Source organism: Lithobates pipiens, unplaced genomic scaffold (assembly GCF_037356315.1).
Source record: "Lithobates pipiens isolate NorthernLeopardFrog02 unplaced genomic scaffold, aLitPip1_a1.2 Scaffold_25, whole genome shotgun sequence".
Classification (NCBI taxonomy): Eukaryota; Metazoa; Chordata; class Amphibia; order Anura; family Ranidae; genus Lithobates; species Lithobates pipiens.
The window spans coordinates 185,316,403-185,337,056 of record NW_027507787.1 but is presented as its reverse complement, the minus strand read 5'-3'; the positions used below and the strand labels follow the sequence as shown (position 1 = coordinate 185,337,056).

Here is a 20,654-nt window from a genome sequence, read left to right as displayed (position 1 = left end):
CCAATCATGTGCAAGCTAAAATGCTGTTTTTTATTTTCTTTGCATGTCCCCCTCTAATCTATAGTGACTTTACTTCATAGTGCACTTTCAGTGCATTTTCAAATGCACTTGCAGTGCAAAGTAGATTTTCCTTTAGTAAATAACCATGTTATCAAACTTGGATTCCAGTGTGTCTGTGCGGTCTCCCAATTGATCAATTTATCCCCTTCATGAGCGATCTTTCCTACTTTTTTAGCAATGTTTTGGGTTAAACTCAGGAGCAAGGCTTGCAGCTTCAAATCCAGAACCTCCACAGTCACCATCGTTTCTGTAGTAGGCTGATCGGATGGTTGTGGTTTGTGTGAGCGCCGTTCAGTGAACAAGGAAGGATCGATGAGTGGGAGGGTGTCAGCCGACTCAGCGGTATTCACCAGAGTACCTGAGGCCGGGGATTGCGGACTAAGCAGGAAGTGATCAATGAGTTGGCAAACCTTGAGCATGGCCTGCAGTGTGTGCCTCTGGTAGATGTGTCTCTGATCGCCAATCTTACCCATAAAACACCTGCAGGGTAGCTGGATGATTCCTGGGTTGAGTGAGAGGGCTCCCGAGCTTTTGATCTTATGCGTCCACCAACTTACGAGCCATGTATGCGCCTCCCCCCCACAGTCCCCCTTTCGTCAGAGTCCGCAGAGCCCCTTACATCAGAGCCTGCAGAATTTTACTGTAACGGGGAGCTCTGTGGACTCTAGTGTAAAGGGGAACCCTGATTTAAGGGGGTCCTCTGATGCAAAGGGGAATGCTGTGGACTCTGGTGTAAAGGGGAACTCTGATGTAAGGAGATCTCTGCTCACCAAACCCCCGTTTACATCAGAGTATGCAGAGCACTCCTTAAATCTGAGGTCCCCTTAAATGTTTGTACTTTTTCAGAGGCAGGAGAGATAAGGGAGGGGGTGAATGGATGGATGTGATCTCACTTACCCCAAGAAGGAAGGCGGCTCGTGCAGTCTGCATATTCTCCAAGTTCATTCTCCATGCTGTTCCTGACTGCTGGGCCCAGTCGCATGTGCAACTGCTGCAACTCTGGTAGTTCCGCCACTGCTTGAAAACAATGAGTGGACCTAACCAATTTATCCTGCTCACTGACAGGCAGAGAACACTCTTTTTTACCTGACCATCTTCCTGGTAAGCAGAAAGATCAAAAACTACACTCTCTTCTAGAACCTACCAAGGAGGGTGCTACAAACATATCCCATAAAAAAAATCAAATCTCCTAATAAGTTTTAGCCAAAATGCATTCTGCTACAAGTCTAAGGTAAAAAAAATCCCAATAAGTGTATATTGATTGGTTTGTGTGAAAGTTATAGTGTCTACAAACTATGGGATATACTATATACTGGAATTTGTATTTATTTTATTTTTTTATACTAGTAATGTCGGCGATCAGCAACTTATAATGGGACTGCGGCGGCCAATCTGACACTAACATAGGCTGGGGGGGGGGGGGGGGGGGGACTGACTAGCTGCCACTGACATCACCAGTGACATTATTACAGTGATCAGTGCTAATAATATGCACTGTATTAATGACACTGAGGAGGAAAGGGTTAACATCTAGGGCAATCAAGGGGTTAAATGTGTGTCTAACAAATGTTTATGTGTGTGTAGCACCCTGGGGTTTAGTCAAGGAGCTCCTCACAAATTTACTTGCCAAGAGTAATCTTGGTCAGTTGATAGAGATCATTTTTTTCAGATTGATTTTTCCCTAAGTTTGGCCTTGTTGCACTTTTTTCTTTTACCCCTAGGTGGCCGGGTAATTGGTGGTGTTAGATATGAAAAGGGCAAGCCAAGGTCATTTTATCAGCATATGGGGTATCTCAGTCTATGTGCAGGGGTTTTCTTGAATCCCTTGGCCTGCTGGAAGAACCTATATATTTGGATGAGGTCAGGTGATCTATGTTCTGTCCCAACTGGACGCTGTCTGGTTGGACATGTGTTGTACACGCTGGGGTTCTAGGCCGGAGATTGGACCTATCCCAGGGGCATCTGGCTGCTAGGATGTGTGAGGGTCTATCCAGAAGCAAAGAGAGCAGTGCAGGGTTGGGATTGCGGTTTGCAGTCCAACCAGAAGTGACGGTTCTGTCGGCCGGAGAACCTGTCAGTGGTCAGAGGTAGAAGGGAAGCTGTCGCAACAAAAAGACCATCCACCTTTACCAGGGACCCCAGTGAGCAACTGAAGCAACTACCACATTTTCACCAAAAGAGCATGGCGGAGAATCAGGAAACTTCAGGAGGGGATCAAATCAGGGACCCAACCCACGGACAAGACGCTTGCAGAGCAGTCTTGTGAGTCAAGCCAAGGAACTCACCAGCTAGCAGGGGTGAAGCTTGAGAAGTATCTGGAGTGCCAAGCTAGGGACCCAGCAGAGAAGCAGGGGTGATGCTTAAGGGATATACCACCGCAAACCTTGGAGGAGCTCAAGGGATTCAGAATCAGTAAATCAGAGGGTCTAGTGAGAGACCAGGAGCTCAGTGTTGAAGAACTACAAGAGGCAGTTGTAGTGTAGCTGAAAGGACTGTTACGTTAAAGTTAGAAACTGTTAAAGACTGTTACCATAGGAGACAGCATTCTTGCATGTGCAGATGTGGCTTCTTTCTGGGACCTTTCCCTGCATGGCTGTTCTCCTATTGAAGTATCAGAGTCTGCCAATTGAATTAACAACTGACTAAAGGTGTCCTGGCCCTAATCCTCTTTCCTCCATAAATACAAAAAAAGACTGTTAAGAGAAATAAAAACCTCTTTTACATCCAAGAAGTGTCTTGTGCCCAATATGCCTTGCACCCACTATACCATAGACTGGATAAGGCCAGCGCCTTTGCTACATGTGTACTGTATGCTACTTTGACTGGCATGTTAGTGACCCGGCCCGGCGCCATGCTGTGCTTGCTACCCAAGCCTCGTTCTGGATTCTTCCCTTAAGCATTTCTCCATCATCCCAGAAGCCGAGCAAGGATAGTGAGGCCGCAGAGCGGCTTGTCACTGGCCCTGACGCCGCATCAGTCTAACCTCTCTCTCCCCTATCCCCCCCCCAGGAATTTACCCATATAAGTGGACTTTCTATTTTAAGCCAGCAGTGCACAATCTTTGTGGAACCTTTTATATGCTGCACCAGGTCAGCACTTAGAGGACTTGCTGTGACGTGTAGTTCCACACCATCCAAAATGTGGTTTGATGTGCTACAGCCTCCAAGCCTGAAGCGGATTGACTGCAACTTGTAATCCCACCTCATCAGCCCAGAGATGTGCATGAAGTCAACTCTATGTTCCTCCATGTGAGTGGATATTGTTTCTACTAATAAATTGTTACTTGATATATATTCAGAGCTGCCCCTCTCCTTGTTTTTTTCTCTAGCTTCACCAGAACTTGCTTCTGGTCCTCGTGGTGGCAACCCTGACAGACTCACCTATTTTCTTTCCCCTATATTTGCCATCGGACTATATATTGTCATTTTGAGGTATCTGAGCATTGCGCCTTGTTACTTGTTAAATACTTTAACTGACACCTAGTTGTTTTCATTCCCTGCTTAGCAGGGAATAAATAAACAAGGAGAACCCCTGGCACTGAACACAGCTCTGTGTTGTTTACTTTCACAGAGCTGTGTTTGGGAAAGCTCAGAGCCTATCGCCGGGTGCAAGCGGTGAGTCATTGGCCGGGACCCAGTGATTGGCATGTGCATACCTCCCAACTTTCTTAGATGGGAATGAGGGACACCTATTAGCAAAAGAATGTTGGCATAGGGCACACACCCCCGTTAAAGGATTATTGTACAAAAAAAAAGATTGGGTAAACCTACAAGTGTTTTTGTACCATTATTATTCCATTATATTGCCTTTTGGGATTAACAAATGCAGCAATTTAGAAATTGGATGAAAGGTTTAACACTGGCAGACACTTTTTGATAGATAAATAGTGCATTTTTCATACAACTACCTGAATATAGCCATATATAACTACCTGCACATGCCTTCTGCGCAAGCACGTAGATCACGTACTAGGTACCCGATCCAGCGCAGTGAGGCCACTTTGCCATACAGCCTCATGATGTGGTTGCAATCGGTTAAGCATTAACAAATAAAGAAGTAATCTGTCAAACTTAGTCATTGAGAGGATGATTAGGATTATGAAAGATCTGGGGAACCCTGGGATAAAGCAGAAAAACAATGTGCACCATGGCAATTGGTGGTCATGGTCAGGTTAAAAGAGGGGAGAGAAGAGAGAGAGAGAGAGAGAGAGAAGAGAGAGAAGAGAGAGAAGAGAGAGAAGAGAGAGAAGAGAGAGAAGAGAGAGAAGAGAGAGAAGAGAGAGAAGAGAGAGAAGAGAGAGAAGAGAGAGAAGAGAGAGAAGAGAGAGAGAGAGAGAGAGAGAGAGAGGGTCATTTATAAGAATTTGCTGCCCTGGCTATGGGGATAAACAAACATGATATATAACCTAGACCTACAACAGTTGAAAAAATTGCGATAGATAGAAATCTTACCTGGAATGTGACATTTCCAACTGGTTAATGAGAGCAGCTGCTCTGCTTTGTACAAGTCCTTTATATGACTATTTAGTATCTCACTTTTGCAGAAAAGAGGACTGGTTCTTTTACTATCATTCACAAAACCCCGAGAAAATGCAGCGTCCAGGCTTGGAGCATTTGTGTACTTGTGACAAAACTGTCTTTCCCTTTAAAAATAGCTTACACCTGTGCAATAGTAACTCTCAGGCAGGATGGTTATAATAGTTACGTGAACTTTAACCCATCCTACAGAGTGAGCTGAAAGCCAATAATGTAAACACGCACTGGATGACATTGCAAAGTCATACTTCTATCACAAGACTTGAAAAAGTAAGCACACTACCTTAGCGGTGTATGTATTACTGGTAACGATTATGTACTACTTAACAATGTAATTTACCAATATTTGAACGTTACTGGGTAGTAAGCAACAACTAGATCCTGAGTTAATAAATTTTTTTTATCATCATGCACAACTAGCCAGTGCATGAATGGCTCAGTTCAGAAGAGTAACTAGAACCTTCAGGGCCAGTGCACAAACCTCAACATGCCTCGTGGGTCATGAATGACTCGCTATTATCTCTTCATGATATTCAGGAGAATCTGTTGAAAACTTCCATAGGATATTTCCGCTTTAATTCTGCTTCAGACTCCTCCCCAGTGACAATGTGGGGGGTCTACAAGGCTGTACTCAGGGGTCATGTTATTTAGCTAGCATCAAAATGTAAAAAGGAACACCAACAGCTTAAAAAAAAAATTGGAATCCTATCTCAACCGCTTTTAAACAAACCCCCACACCTGCCAATCGTAAACTTTTGGGCCAGGCTCGCACGGAATTAGACGTATGTCTTACCGATCAGGCAGAACTCGCACTGCGCTGGTCTCACCAGCATTGGTATATGAAAGCAAACAAACCAAATGCAATGCTGGCCAGGAAGTTATGTACTCTTCATTCCAAACCCAATCCTATTACTTTGCGCATCCAAAATAATATACTTACTAGCAACCCAGTCCAGATACTAGACGAGTTCTGCCATAGACTGACTATTTTGTACTCTGCCAAAGGCCTCACCAACGAACAGGACATAGCAGATTTTTTGCAGAGTATCTCGCTGCCTACCATATCCATGGAGCACATAGACCTTATGGATCGTGATATCCAAGAATCTGAAGTTCGACCATGTATTAAAGACTTAAAAGTGGGTAAGAGGGCGGGTCCAGACGGCTTTACAGCACTTTAATATTGAAAACTAGTGGATGTGTTAGCCTACCATTAATGGTCATGTCTAACTCCGTTAAAAACGGTCAGAATTTTTCCCCTGACCTTCTGACGGCTAATATAGTAATGTTGCCAAAACCAGACTGTAATCACTCCTCTTGGGCTAACTTCCAACCTATATCTCTAATTATTATTGATATAAAAATTTTCACCAAAAGTTTGGCTAACCGTTTGAATTCCTTCCTCCTCCGTTTAATTAAAAAAGACCAAGTTGGATTTGTACCACGGAGACAGGTAGGGGATGCCATCAGGAGAAATATACAATTGCAACACCTTGCACATATACACACCTTTTTGAAAGGCCCCAGAGGCTGCAACACCTAAGCAAGAGGCACCACTAACCAAACACTGCCATGAAGACCAAGGAACTCTCCAAACAAGTAAGGGACAATGTTAAGAGGAGAAGATAGATTGATCGCACACTTGAATCCAAAAGATGCTGTAGAAATTTCTTTATTGTCATGAACCAGACAAAACGGCAGTAATGATCAGTTGACGAATTTCACGCGAAAAGAACCGTGCTTGTTCACAATACAAACTATTTAACGGCTTGTGCCCGCCCACCATCATATGATGGCGAAGTGGTGCAGCTCTCGTTCTGGGCCGCCGTCATATGATGGCGGGCCAGAACGGCCGCTCCCGCGTGACAGACTTAAACCAGACTTTCTCAATACCACAAACACGAAACATAATAAACTTATCCCTTAAATCCTCCCTGTGTACCAAAATTCAGGAGCTGAATTACAAGGTACTAACGAGGTGGTACATGACACCAAGTCTACTTCAGGTAATCTTCCCAGACACGACAGGTAACTGTTGGAGATGTGATACCAATAGGGGAACCCTTTTACATATCTTCTGGGAGTGCCCTATGCTATGCACATTCTGGAGGACAGTACGCACCATTTCGCAGAGGTTTACAGACTTTATTATACCTGATGACCCAGCCTTTTTTCTACTGCATGTCTCTGACATCCCGATCAAAACATACAAAAAGTCTATCTTGAGACATCTGGTGAATGCGGCGAAATCATGTATTCCATTGTTGTGGAAGCAGCGAAATCCTCCATCTGTAGTGCTATGGCTAAAAAAAGTAGAACACATGAACCAAATGGGGGACCTGATCTTGACCGCGACAGACAGACAAGAGACGTATAAAAAAAACTTGGACCCACTGGAACATATTTAAGTATTCACAGGAAGGTAAATCTCTACTTCAGTCATAAAATCCTCTTGAGACCCCACATACTGGTGATCCGCAGGCGTCGTCAGGGAGGGGACTGCGTGGCAATCCTGTCCTCTTTCCTGGGACCCCCAACCCCCCCCTTCTCCTTCCCCTGTCCCCACCCTTACTCCCCTATCTCGCCCCTTCTTTCTATCTTCTTTGTCTAGTATCTCTTTACTCGCCTTGGATATTCCACACCCGATACACAATAACTGTGCTACCCCTGCTGACATGTAGACTTTTGGCTGGCTAGCTAAAAGGATCCTAGTGCCTTAATACTACAACCACTTCGCACAGGTAATAGTGGGTGCAGCAGTTCTTAGTAACGCTGATTCTTCAACGAGATACATGTATTATATATGTTGAATTATGATTCGCTCCGTATAGAAGGGAACACCCTCCATACTGCTAAGAGATGTTGTGAATATTCATGCTTTTCTTTTTTCTGCAGACTCTTGGCTTACCTGTTTAAAAACCTCAATAAAGATTATATTTGCAAAAAAAAAAAAAAAAAGTGATCGGCTGTGTCCAATCACAGCAGGTCACATGTAAACAAGGAAGTGCCGGTAATTGGTGCTCCTCGCCTCACACTGACAGAGTTCCCTAGATAATGAATCCAGGTACAAGGTATTTTTTAATTCGATTGTTAAAAGGATGTGGGGTTGGAGCTGCTCGGTAGGCACCATCTTTGATTCTTTGTAGATGGACACCAAGATTTGACCTCCTCTCTTTGCTGGAAAGGAGAGACTTCTCAATCTCTAACACTTGTCCCAGTTTTTGCAAAAGTTTTAGGCAAGTCTGAAGAAATGCTGTTTAGTAAGAATGCTTTAAAAAATATATATTTTAATTGTTTATTTTTATCAATTTACAAAATGCTCAGTGAACAATGGAAAAATCTAAATCAAATCAATATTTGGTTTAACTACCCTTTGGCTTCAAACCAGCATCAATTCTTACACTTGCGCACGTTGTACACTTGCATAAAGTCAGTTATTTTGTAGGATTAGAGAGGTGCTAATGATCATCAGTTTCATATATAGCTTGAAATACAGCTATCAATTGTAACAGAAACAGCTGTGTAGGAGGCTTAAAAACTGCATGAGGAACAGCCAAACTCTGATTCTAAGGTGAGGTTGTGGAAGGTTTTGCAAGTTTCATGGCAAAACTGAGCACAGCAGCAAGACACAAGGTAGTTATATTGCATGAGCAGGGTCTCTCTGAAGCAAAGATTTCAAAGTAGACTGGGGTTTCAAGATGTGCTCTTGAACATCTTTTAAAGAGGCACAAAGAAACGGCAATGTTGAGGAACATAGTTGCAGTGGCCGGCCAAGGAAACTTAATGCAGCAGAAGAAAGACACATCATGCTTACTTCCCTTTGACATCAGACGATAGAGATGGACAAACTTCCGACGGGACGTTTTGCGAACGCGAACGCAGCCGAAAGTTCGCGAACCGTGAAGTTTGCGGCGGGCCCCATTGACTTCAATGGCAGGCAAACTTTAAAAACCTACAGGTCATATTTCCAGCCACAAAATAATTACTAGCTGTGCACACATAGTCCCACCACATGGCCACTGACATAACACATGTATGAAGTGAATCTGGGATCGACAACTACAAGCATTCTTTTTTTATATGTGACATTTTTACAATTCAGGACTCAGGAGTGCATGAAGGCAATGGAGAAGAGGAAAGGCCAGGGTAGGCTATGAAGAGGGGGCAGGAGATGATCACCAGAACCGTGATATAGAGCACTAACACCAACACCGTGATATAGAGCACTGACACCAGCACCGTGATAGAGTGCACTGACACCAGCACCGTGATAGAGTGCACTGACACCAGCACCGTGAGAGTGCACTGACACCAGCACCATGATAAAGGGCACTGACACCAGCATCGTGATAGAGTGCACTGACACCAGCACCATGATATAGAGCACTTACACCAGCACCGTGATAGAGTGCACTGACACCAGCACCGTGATATAGAGCACTGACACCAGCACCGTGATAGTGTGCACTGACACCAGCACCGTGATATAGAGCACTGACACCAGCACCGTGATATAGAGCACTGACACCAGCACCATGATAGAGTGCACTGACACCAGCACCGTGATATATAGAGCACTGACACCAGCACCATGATATAGAGCACTGACACCAGCACCGTTATATAGAGCACTGACACCAGCACGTGATATAGAGAACTAACACTAGCACCGTGATAGAGTGCACAGACACCAGCACCGTGATATAGAGCACTGACACCAGCACCGTGATATAGAGCACTGACACCAGCACCATGATAGAGGGCACTGACACCAGCACCGTGATAGAGTGCACTGACAATTTTTACAATTCAGGACTCAGGAGCGCATGAAGGCAATGGAGGAGTGAAAGGTCAGGGTAGGCTATGACGAGCGTGCAGGAGATGATCACCAGAACCGGGATATAGAGCACTGACACCAGCACCGTGATAGAGTGCACTGACACCAGCATCATGATATAGAGCACTGACACCAGCACCGTGATATAGAGCACTAACACTAGCACCATGATATAGAGCACTGACACCAGCACCATGATAGACTGCACTGACACCAGCACCGTGATATAGAGCACTAACACTTGCACCGTGATATAGAGCACTGACACCAGCACCGTGATACAGAGCACTGACACCAGCACCGTGATATAGAGCACTGACACCAGCACCGTGATATAGAGCACTGACAGCAGCACTGTTACCAGCAACTCGCTGCTGGGCCCCAAAAATATGACACCGCTCAACCTCTTCAAACAGGAGGGTACGAGCATATAGTACGGTGTGCTTTTTTTGTACAAGGAAATGAACCAAATGTAGAAAAAAAGGTCTGTGTGCTCGATTAAATCAATTGTTTATAGAGATATACATGGTCTACTGGTCACATGTGTTGAATTCCTCCGAGATCCATGCCTCGTTCATTTTCAGAAATGTGAGGTAGTCAACACTGTTGTGAGCTAGGCAAGTGCGCTTATCGGTCACGATCCCCCCTGCTGCGCTGAACGTCCTTTCGGACAGGACACTGGACGAGGGGCAAGCCAACAGTTCCATTGCAAATTGGGAAAGCTCTGGCCAGAGGTCAAGCCTGCCCACCCAGTAGTCCAGGGGTTCATCACTCCTCAGAGCGTCCACATCAGCCGTTAACCCGATGTAGTCGGACACCTGTCGGTCTAGGCATTCCCTGATGCTGGATCCGGATGAGACCTGTCGATGGGTCAGCTGAAAGAATGACCTCATATCAGAAGTCACCAAGACATCTTCAAACCGCCCTCTTCTTGCAGGCGCTGTTGGATTGGTACCCGCAACTCTTTCTCTGGGAGTGGGAATTGCTCCTCTGCCAGCGCACGCAAAAGCAGAATGCAACATTTCTCGAAGCAAGGCCTGGAAGTGCTCCATTCTGACATCCTTCTGTGACGTGGTAACATTTCCGCCATTTTGTGTTTGTACCGGGGGTCTAAGTACGTTGCCAGCCAGTACTGGTCCTTGACCAGTTATGCTTTTTATACGAGGGTCCCTGTTAAAACACTGGAGCATGACGGCCCCCATTTGCACTAAACTGGAAGCGGTGTGGTGGCCAGGCTCCTGCTCATCATCCAGGATAATGTCGTCCTCCTCGTTCTCCTCTCCCCATCCACGCACAACAACAGGCATCCCAGAAAGGTTTAAAGCATGCTCTTCTTGCTTCTCCTCATCTGCCCCGGCACCATCCTCCTCTGACTCCTCTTCAGACTTCTGTTGTTGACTTGTCTCAGATAGAGTAGCCCCCCCTGGGAATTCATCCAGCATTGCGACTTCCTCATCTTCCCGCTCCTGCTCCTCCACGGCTTGATCAATGACACAACGCAATGCACGCTCCATAAAGAAGGCATAAGGTACCATGTCACTGATGGCGCCATGGTTGCGACTGACCAGTTTGGTTATTTCATCAAATGGCCACAGAAGTCTGCATGCGCCGCGCATGAGCAGCCACTGGTGCGGTGAAAAAAAAACAGCTCCCCGGAACCTGTTGTGCCAGTACACCAGGTAGACGTTAACTGCACGTTTCTGCTGGAGCAGCCTATCAAGCATATAGAAGGTTGAGTTCCATCGCGTCGGACAATCGCAAATAAGACGTCTGACCGACAGATTGTGTCGCCGCTGAATGTCAGCAAGGCGAGCCATGGCCGTGTAAGATCTTCTGAAATGGGCCGAGATTTTCCTTGCCTGCCGCAAGATGTCCTGGACCCCAGGGTATTTGACAACGAATCGTTGCACGACCAAGTTTAAGACGTGTGCCATGCATGGCACATGCATAATTTTGCCCTGTTTTAATACGCTAAGCAGATTGGTACCGTTGTCACACACCACTTTACCAACTGTCAAGTTGAGCGGTGTTAGCCACTGATCTGCCTCTGAATGCAAACCTGAAAGGAGTGCCGGGCCAGTCTGGCTCTTGGCTTCCAGGCACAACAGACGCAGCACGGCATGGCAACGTCTCACCTGGCACGTCGAATAGGTTCTGGGGAGCTTGGGCAGCGCAGAGGAAGAGACGCTAGCAGCGGAAAAGGAGGAGTCAGCCGAGGAGGAGAGGGAGGAGGATGGAGTAGGAGGAGAAGAAGAGCCAGACCTGCATGCAATCCGTGGCGGTAAAACCGAATCTACACGGGTGCCACGGGTTACATGCTTGACGGCCGTCAGAAGGTTCAACCAGTGGCCAGTAAAAGTGATATACCTTCCCTGTCTGTGTTTGCTAGACCACGTGTCTGTGGTCAGATGTATCTTGGCACCGACACTGTGTGCCAGAGATACATTCACTTGCCGCTGAACATGGCCATATAGCTCTGGGATGCCCTTCTGTGATAAATACTTCCTTCCTGGGACCTTTCCTTGTGGTGTTCCAATGGCCACACATTTTCAAAAGGCCTCTGAGTCCACCAGTTTATATGGCAGTAGTTGGCGGGCTATGAGATCTGACAAGCCAGCCGTCAACCCTTGGACAAGAGGGTTATCCGGCGTCATAATTTTTTTACGCTTAAACATTAGGCCCACGGAAGCCTGCCTTTTTGCAGAAAAATGTGAGCTTGCCGTGATGGAAGGTGGAGTGGAGGACAATTGTGAGGAGAGAGAAGGAGAAGTAGAATACGAGGCTGGACGGTGAGAGCCTGGAGTGTGGCTTTGTGTGTTCCGTTGCTCCCACTGGGCTCGGTGATGGCAGCTCATGTGCCTTCTTAAGGCGGTCGTCCCCAGGTGAGTGTTGGGCTTACCACGACTTATGCGTTGACTGCAAAGATTGCAGATGGCAAAACTATTGTCATAAGCGGACACTTTAAAAAAAGCCCACACTACAGAGCCATGTGCCCGCGTCCTGGGAGTGCCAGATGTGACTGTACATGGTTGATGCCTTGCTCCTGATACATTCGCATTCTGCTTTGTCCCTCCTGTGTAATCTAAGTTCTTCCTGCTTCTCCTCCCTATCTGCTGGTCCATATCTCCCTCTGAACTCCCCTCCTCTTCCTCTCTTGTGGGCACCCACTGTTACGTACCTGCTGGATGAGCCTGACGTGCAGTGGGAAGGCTGTCTCGTACATCCCCGGCCCAAGGGCCACCGATGTTGCAACAGTGGCTGCAAGAGCCTGGCGGTGTATGGGTGCCTGGTTCGTCTTTGGTCTTGTCAGTTCAGCTGGTGCAGCAGGAAACAGGAAGCAGATTGGTAAGCTGGGAAGACACTGAATACGTAGTCAGACAAGCCGGGTTTGGTAACAGATGATCAGATGTAAATATAGACGACAGGCAGAGAATGGTCAGGATACAGGCAAGGTTCGGCAACAGGATATCAAGCAGTGTAGAGTAGAGCGTGGTTACAAGGCAGACCAGGGTCAGGATAGCAGAGATCAATCGTAGTCAAACAAGCCGGGTCAAACACAGGAAACAGATCGGATCACAGGAACAGGCAGTCACTGGAACAGGTATGAGCTGCAGACCAGACAGCAAATACACAGTGCTGCTGAGGTGTTTAAATAGGGCAGCCTGTTACCAATCACTGAAATTAGTCTGCACTATTTTAACCCCTAGGTGGCAGATCCATGACACCCACGTGGCATCACTAGACACGCCATCATTGACGTCACCTTTCCCAACGCTATAATTAGAGATCTCAGAGTAGGCAGCAACAGCGGGGACAAACCTCCTCCTTGGGCTGATCTGGGTACTGTCGTCAGACTGCTGAGCGGCGGTTGTTGCTACCTCCTCTTCCTGATGCAATACCAAGAGTGGCTGCGCATCAGAAATGTCTTGATATGTATCAGAAAATAATTCCTGTGACTCAAGCGGAAGGTATATGGTGGTGGTGGTGTTGGTGGTAGTGTCTTTGGGGATGCACATAGCAGAGAGTAAAGAAGAGGGTGCAGAACGAGAGGATGAGGAGGCTGCAGAAGAGTGAGGCTGAGTGAGCCACTCAACCAAGTCTGGTGCGTCCTTTGATGTAATTGCACGCACCTTCTGCAATTTGCTATTTTGGCTCAAGTCTGTTGCTCCTGCCCTACCCCTACCACCGCTGCGGAAGGGCCTGCCTCTTCCTCTGCCTGTCATTTTTTAAATGACCCTGTGACAAAAGTCTCTAGAGAAGTGCAGTATGTATGTGGAAGAAGGTATATAACACCCCGCTTCAATCTGTTGTTTTTGGGGGCCACTGGTCTATCACACCAGTTATAATACTTTTTTTTATTGCGTTTGTCGCTCTCTGTAGTATCGCTGCAGAACCGCTCAGCAGTCACAATGCTGCACAGTGCAAATGCACTATACTATGCTTTCTATATGTGCAAGTATTTTATACGTGTATTACACACCTATATACTGCACACCAAAAAGTACACCTATACCAGTCCTTACAAGGACCTTTGTGGACCAAGTAGCTAGTGATTTGCAGACTGTACCTCAGTCCCTACACTGATAAAGGACTGCTGCAGAATAGGGCAGCAATCTGCAGCAGTGCACCACAACCCTCCAAATAGTACACCTATACCAGTCCTTACAAGGACCTTTGTGGACCAAGTAGCTAGTGATTTGCAGACTGTACCTCAGTCCCTACACTGATAAAGGACTGCTGCAGAATAGGGCAGCAGTCAAGTATAATATTCTTTCTATATTTGGAAGAAAGTATATTATATGTGTACAACCCTATATACTGTACACCTATACCAGTCCTTAAAAGGACCTTTGTGGACCTAGTTGTAATAGCTAGTGATTAAACTGACTGTCCCTGCTGCACACAGCGTCCTGTCCCTCCCTGCACTGACAAAAGACAGGCTGCTGCAATCACCAGCACAGCAGTGCACTCAACCCTATATACTGTACTACACCTATACCATACCAGTCCTTAAAAGGACTTTTGTGGACCTAATAGCTAGCGATTTGTGTCACTACAGTCTCTCCCTGCTCCACACAGCGTCCTGTCCCTACACTGAAATAAGACAGAATGTAAAATGGCCGCCAGATCAGGTCTATTTATAAGGTAGGGGGAATGTCCAATTGTCCATGTGCTGAAATGTCTCAATTGGCTGTCCTGTACACCATGATGGATGTGTCATCATGGGTCAAAGTTCTTTCACACTGTAAACACATATGTCCGCCGGGCGAACAGCGGCAATAGTCCACCGATAGGGCGAATTGCGAACACGCAAAATTCGCCGCAAAACGACCGCCGGGCGAACAGTTCGGCCATCCCTATCAGACGATGTCCAGTAGAGCCATCAGCACAGAGCTGGTAGAAACCAGTGGGAACCAGCTACATCCATCTACTGTCCTGCAAAGTCTGGCCAGAAGTGGTCCTCATGGAAGAATTGCGGCCAAAAAGCCATACCTTAGATGTGCAAAAAGGCTAAGCGACTCAACTATGCACGAAACAGGAGCCTAGGGTGCAGAAAATGCATCTGATAAATCAAAATTTTAAATATTTTGCTGTGGCAGGAAGCAGTTTGTTCACTGAAGGGTTGGAGAGAGGTACAATAATGAGTGTCTGCAGGCAACAGCGATGCATGGTGGAGGTTTCTTGCAAAGTTGGAGCTGCATTTCTGTAAATGGAGTTGGAGATTTGGTCAGGATAAATGGTGTCCTCAATGCTAAGAAATACAGGAAGATGGATGGAGGGAGATGGATGGATGGCGAGAGAGGGATGAATGGATGGAGAGGGATGGATGGATGGAGAGCGATAGAGGGATGGATGGCTGTATTGAGAGAGGGGTGGATGGATGGAAAGAGAGGGATTGATGGATGGGTGGAGAGGCATGGAAGGAGAGGGATGGATGGAGGGGCATGGAGAGAGGGATGGATGGAGGAAGAGGGATGGATGGATGGAGAGGGGTGGAGGCAGGGAAATGGATGGATTGATGGAGAGAGAGGGATGGATGGAGGGAGGTGGATTTATGGACAGAGATGGATGGAGAGAGGTGGATGGATGGATGGGGAGAGAGGGATGAATGGATGGAGAGATAGGGATGAATGGATGGAGAGAGAGTGGTGGATGGATGGATGGATAGGGATTAATGGAGATGGATGGATGGAGAGAGAGAGGGATGGATGGATTGAGGGAGATGGATGGATGGAGAGAGAAGGATAGATAGATGGGAGAGGGATGGATGGAGAGAGAGAGAGAGATGAATGGATGGATGGATGGATGGTGGGGGTTGCAGAGAGAGGGATGGATGGATGTGGAGAGGGATAGATGGAGAGGGATGGATGGATGGAGAGAGATGGATGGATGGCGTGTGATGGATGGAGAGAGAGGGATGGATGGTGAGAGAGGGATGGATGGATGGAGAGAGAGGGATGGAGGAAGAGGGATGGATGAATGGATGGATGGCGGGAGATGGATGGGTGGAGAGGGATGTATAGAGAGGATGGCAAGGGATGGATGGAAAAGGTTGGATGAAGGGAGATGGATGGAGAGAGAAGGATGAATGGACATTACAATTTGGTACAAGAGGAATCAGATGGCCCTGCTCATTAGAGCTTACAATCTAAAAAAGGGAGGGTCAGTTGATACAAAAGGTAATAGCTGTGGGGGATGAGCTGATGGATGGAGTAAAACAGTGTATTAGTTAGAAGCAGGATAGGCTTCTTTAAAGAGAAGGGTTTTCAGGGATCGTCTAACGATAGATAGATTAGGGAACAGTCGGACAGATTGGGGTAGGGAGTTCCAAAGGATGGTAGAAGCTCTAGAGAAATCTTGGAGGCTTGCATCAGAGGAGATGACAAAGGAGCTAGAGAGCAGGAGGTCTTGGGATGACTGAAGAGAGCGGCTTGATTGGTATTTTGGGACTAGGTTAGTGATATATCTGAGGGCACAGTTATGGATGGCTTTGTAAATTATTGTTGGATCTTATTTGTTGGGTGAGTGGAAGCCAGTGGAGGGATGGGCAGAGAGGGGTGGAGGACACTGAATGGTTGGTAAGGGGGATGAATCTTGCAGCGGCATTCATTATGGACTGAAGGGGGAATAGTCTATGTAAAGGTAATCCAATGAGGAGGGAGTTGCAGTAATCCACATGATAACCAGGGAGTGAATTAGAAGCTTGGTGGTGTCATTAGTTAAAATTCGGTGTATGGAGGGAGATGGATGGATGGATGGTTGGAGAGAGAGGAATGGATGGAGATGGTTGGAGAGGGGAATGGATGGATGGAGATGGATGGTTGGAGAGAGGAATGGATGGAGATGGATGGATGGTTGGAGAGAGGAATTGATGGATGGATGAAGAGGTATGGATGGAGAGGGATGGATGGAGATAGATGGCTGGATAGAGAGAAAGGGATGGATGGATGGATGGGGAGGGGGATACATGGATGAACAGGGATGGATCGATGGAGGGAGACTGATGGATGATGGATGGATGGAGAAAGGGATGGATGGATAAATGGAGAGGGATATGGATGGATGGAGGGAGATGGATGGAGAGAGAGGAATGGATGGAAAGGGATGGATGGGTGGAGGGAGATGGATGGATGGTGAGAGGGATGGATGGAGAGGGATGGATCGAGGAAGATGAATGGATGGATGGAGAGAGAGGGATCATTTGTTATGATTGACATTCGTTATTTCAAATAAATTCGGAAACTCGAAATTTGAAAATTCAGATTTGATGTCAGATTTGGTGTCAGATGTGGTCTTGGATTTTTTTGTCAGATTCGGTGTCAGAATTGGTGTTGGATGTGGTCTTGGATTTTTTTGTCAGATTTGTTGTCAGATGTGGTGTTGGATTTTGTGTCAGGAGACAAAACGATTGACCGCACTCCAAGGATAAGGAAAATTGCTTTATTGATATAAAAACATCCAACACGAAAAACCATTGAGGTTACAGCATCATGACAGCACAGAGGGGAGCATGGTTGACGCGTTTCACAAATTTCTTCGCTAAAGCCTCGTACACACAATCCCATTGTTGGCCAACAGAGCGTCAGACTTTTGTCTGAAGGGCGTGTGCCAGGAACTTGTCTTGCATACTAATGGCACATAATTGTCGGCCAACAAATATGAACATAGTGACATACTAGATGGAATTTCAGCTCTTGAGCGCCACCCTTTGGGCACCTTCTACTAATGTAGTTTTTGGTAAGCATTGATTCTGAGCATATGCATGTTTGCACTTTGGACTTTTGTGTGACGGACTTGTGTACAACAGACTGAAAATTTACTAGCCTATCAAACATTTGTTGGCTGAAAGTTGGACAACAATTGTCTGAAGGCGCGTACTAACAGTCGGATTTTAAGCAAACAGTTTGTCATCACACAATTCCCTGCTGAAAATCCGATCGTGTGTACCAGGCTTTAGTCATAAGAACGGGTTATGACTAAGCAAAGAAATTTGTGAAATGCGCCAACTGTGCTCTCCTCTGTGCTGGCATGATGTTGTAACCTCTATTTTTTTTTTTCCCAAATAACAATTTATTTATTTTTCGTGGTCGCATGACAGAAATAATAGTACAGGCATACAGCAATACGGCTCCCAAAATATGAGGGGCCCAGTACAAATAAACAGTACAAGGTAACACAGCATTGGGAGGTGCAGCAATGTTAGGCAATCCGACCGAGGGTGCGCAGAAGGACAGAAAACATCGTAGGTCAGCTATCCGTGCTAGCAACCAAAAGGCCACCCAAGGTCTGCTGTCCAGCTCGTATGCCAGATTCAGAACAAAGCAAGGACCATTAGCAGTGTAAACAGAGAGAGTAAAAGAGAGAAGAAGAGAGAGAAATAAGGAAAAAGAAATAGAATGCCAGCGGTCTACATCCCTCCATGGTTTTTTATGCTGGATGTTTTTATATCAAAGCAATTTTCCTTATCCTTGGAGTGCGGTCAATCGTTTTGTCTCCTGCATCGGTTACCCAGATCATGGACTGGACTTGCACCTGATTGGTAAGGAAGGTATTACCATCACCTGGAGCGGTGTTATCCTCTGTTTATTGTCAGATTTGGTGTCTCCGTGTCCAGGTTAGTCTGTCATAATGTACTACCATGCAGTGCATACTAGTATATTATCACCTAAACCTGCAGGGAGGCTCAATTTATTTTAATCTTCTTGGTTTACTACTGCTTTAAATGTCTTTTATACAATTACTGTAAATATGAACCTATGTACAAATGTTTGAGTTTTAAAAATGAGGAAATACATCATGTATAATATTTTTTTTTTTTATTGATTTTAGACAAATCGAAAAGAAAAGATATATATATATATATATATATATATATATATATATACACACACACACACACACATTAAAAAAAATTGATATCAGGTAGAGCAATCATCTACAAATAGAGATCTTAAATCCAATAAGAAGCTGGTAGAAGCAGAGTAAAGAGGAACACTTCTGCATGAAGGAACTGGATTGAGAGAGAAGGATGGCAAATATCACCATATTCTATAGGAATTCTCCATTTGTAATGTAGCTATGAACCCATATGTGGTAACAGACATAGATGAAGGGGACAGATCTTCTATCTAGGCATCCCAAGAAGAAGAATGTAGGGCAGGGGTCTCAAACTGGTGGCCCTCCAGCTGTTGCAGAACTACAAGTCCCATCATGCCTCTGCCTGAGGGAGTCATGCTTGTAGCTGTCCGCCTTGCAATGCCTCATGGGAGTTGTAGTTTTGCAAGAGCTGGAGGGCCACAAGTTTGAGACCCCTGATATAGGGGGTAAGGGGGGGATTACGGGAGCAGGAGATATGGAGGATAGGAGCATGGGAGAAAAGGATAGATACTGGAGAGGAAAAAAAAAAGGTGGAAGCAATGTGCTGCAGCTAAAAGGTAGTGAAAGAAGGCCACATTTGACGTTCTTGCATTATCTTGGTATAAACAACAACAGCAGAATATGTGGATCATTCAGCATCTTAATGTCAGTCAGTTATTTATAAATAGTTAAGATGTTATCCCAAAAGGGTTTTTATCAGGGGGCATGCCAGATACAGTGCCTTGAAAAAGTATTCATACCCCTTGAAATTTTCCACATTGTGTTATGTTGCAACCAAAGACATAAGTGTATTTTATTTGGATGGTATGTGATAGACCAACACAAAGTGGTACATAATTGTGAAGTGGAAGGAAAATGATAATTTATGAGCCATATTTTCTTTGTCAGTATGGCTACTTTCACACTGAAGGCGGTTTTCAGGTGTTTTAGCACTAAAATTAGCACCTGTAAAGCGCTTGAAAACTGCCTCTCATGCCTCCCCAGTGTGAAAGTCTGAGTGCTTTCACAGGGGCGGTGCGCTTGTGGAACGGAAAAAAAAGTCCCGCAAGCAGCATCTTTGGTGCGGTTTGGGAGAGCTGTAGTTCTAAACCTCCCTTGCCCATTGAAATGAATGGGAGCGCTGTATACAGTGCTCCTAAACCTCCTCTGCCCATTGAAATGAATGGGAGTGCTGTATACAGTGCTCCTCCTAAACCTCCCTTGCGCCGTTGAAATGAATGGGAGCGCTGTATACAGTGCTCCTAAACCTCCTCTGCCCATTGAAATGAATGGGAGCGCTGTATACAGTGCTCCTAAACCTCACTTGCCCATTGAAATGAATGGGAGCGCTGTATACAGTGCTCCTAAACCTCATCTGCCCATTGAAATGAATGGGAGCGCTGTATACAGTGCTCCTAAACCTCCCTTGCTCATTGAAATGAATGGGAGCACTGTATACAGTGCTCCTAAACCTCCTCTACCCATTGAAATGAATGGGAGCGCTGTATACAGTGCTCCTAAACCTCCCTTGCCCATTGAAATGAATGGGAGCGCTGTATACAGCCTTGGCCCAAACTGCAGGATCTATGTATGTCTTTATTTTTGATTTCCTAGTATATGTAAGTCTACCTGGAATGGTTTACAAAAGGAGAAATGTATAAAGAACTTAAAGACCATGCAACAGTTTAAAAGTTTTAAGCAGGGAAGATTCAAAGGCAGCATGAGGGCTAATAAAGGATGCAGTGGATGGGAAAGATTGTATGAACTATAAAAGTTGAAGGTTTTCAAAACAAGCCAATTTTTTTTATTAAAAAGTCCCAGCAACAGGTTAGCTAATGAACATAGCTTTTGAGTTTTAACAGTAT

General features: G+C 45.7%; 1 protein-coding gene across 3 annotated transcripts in view; it reads right to left on the bottom strand.

Moving 5' to 3' along the window:
* LOC143930729 (arsenite methyltransferase-like) overlaps window positions 1–4,759 on the bottom strand; it is a 96,220-nt gene extending 91,461 nt beyond the window's left edge. For 2 of the 3 annotated variants that reach the window (XM_077455282.1, XM_077455281.1), the window contains exon 1: window positions 3,992–4,092. In XM_077455282.1, coding sequence (XP_077311408.1) covers window positions 3,992–4,077 — 86 coding nt within the window. In that variant the 5' untranslated portion in view covers window positions 4,078–4,092. Of the gene's footprint in view, window positions 1–3,991; window positions 4,093–4,511 lie in introns of those variants that run through there. The other variant, XM_077455283.1, reaches the window with a different exon arrangement.
* Window positions 4,760–20,654: the final 15,895 nt, after the last annotated feature.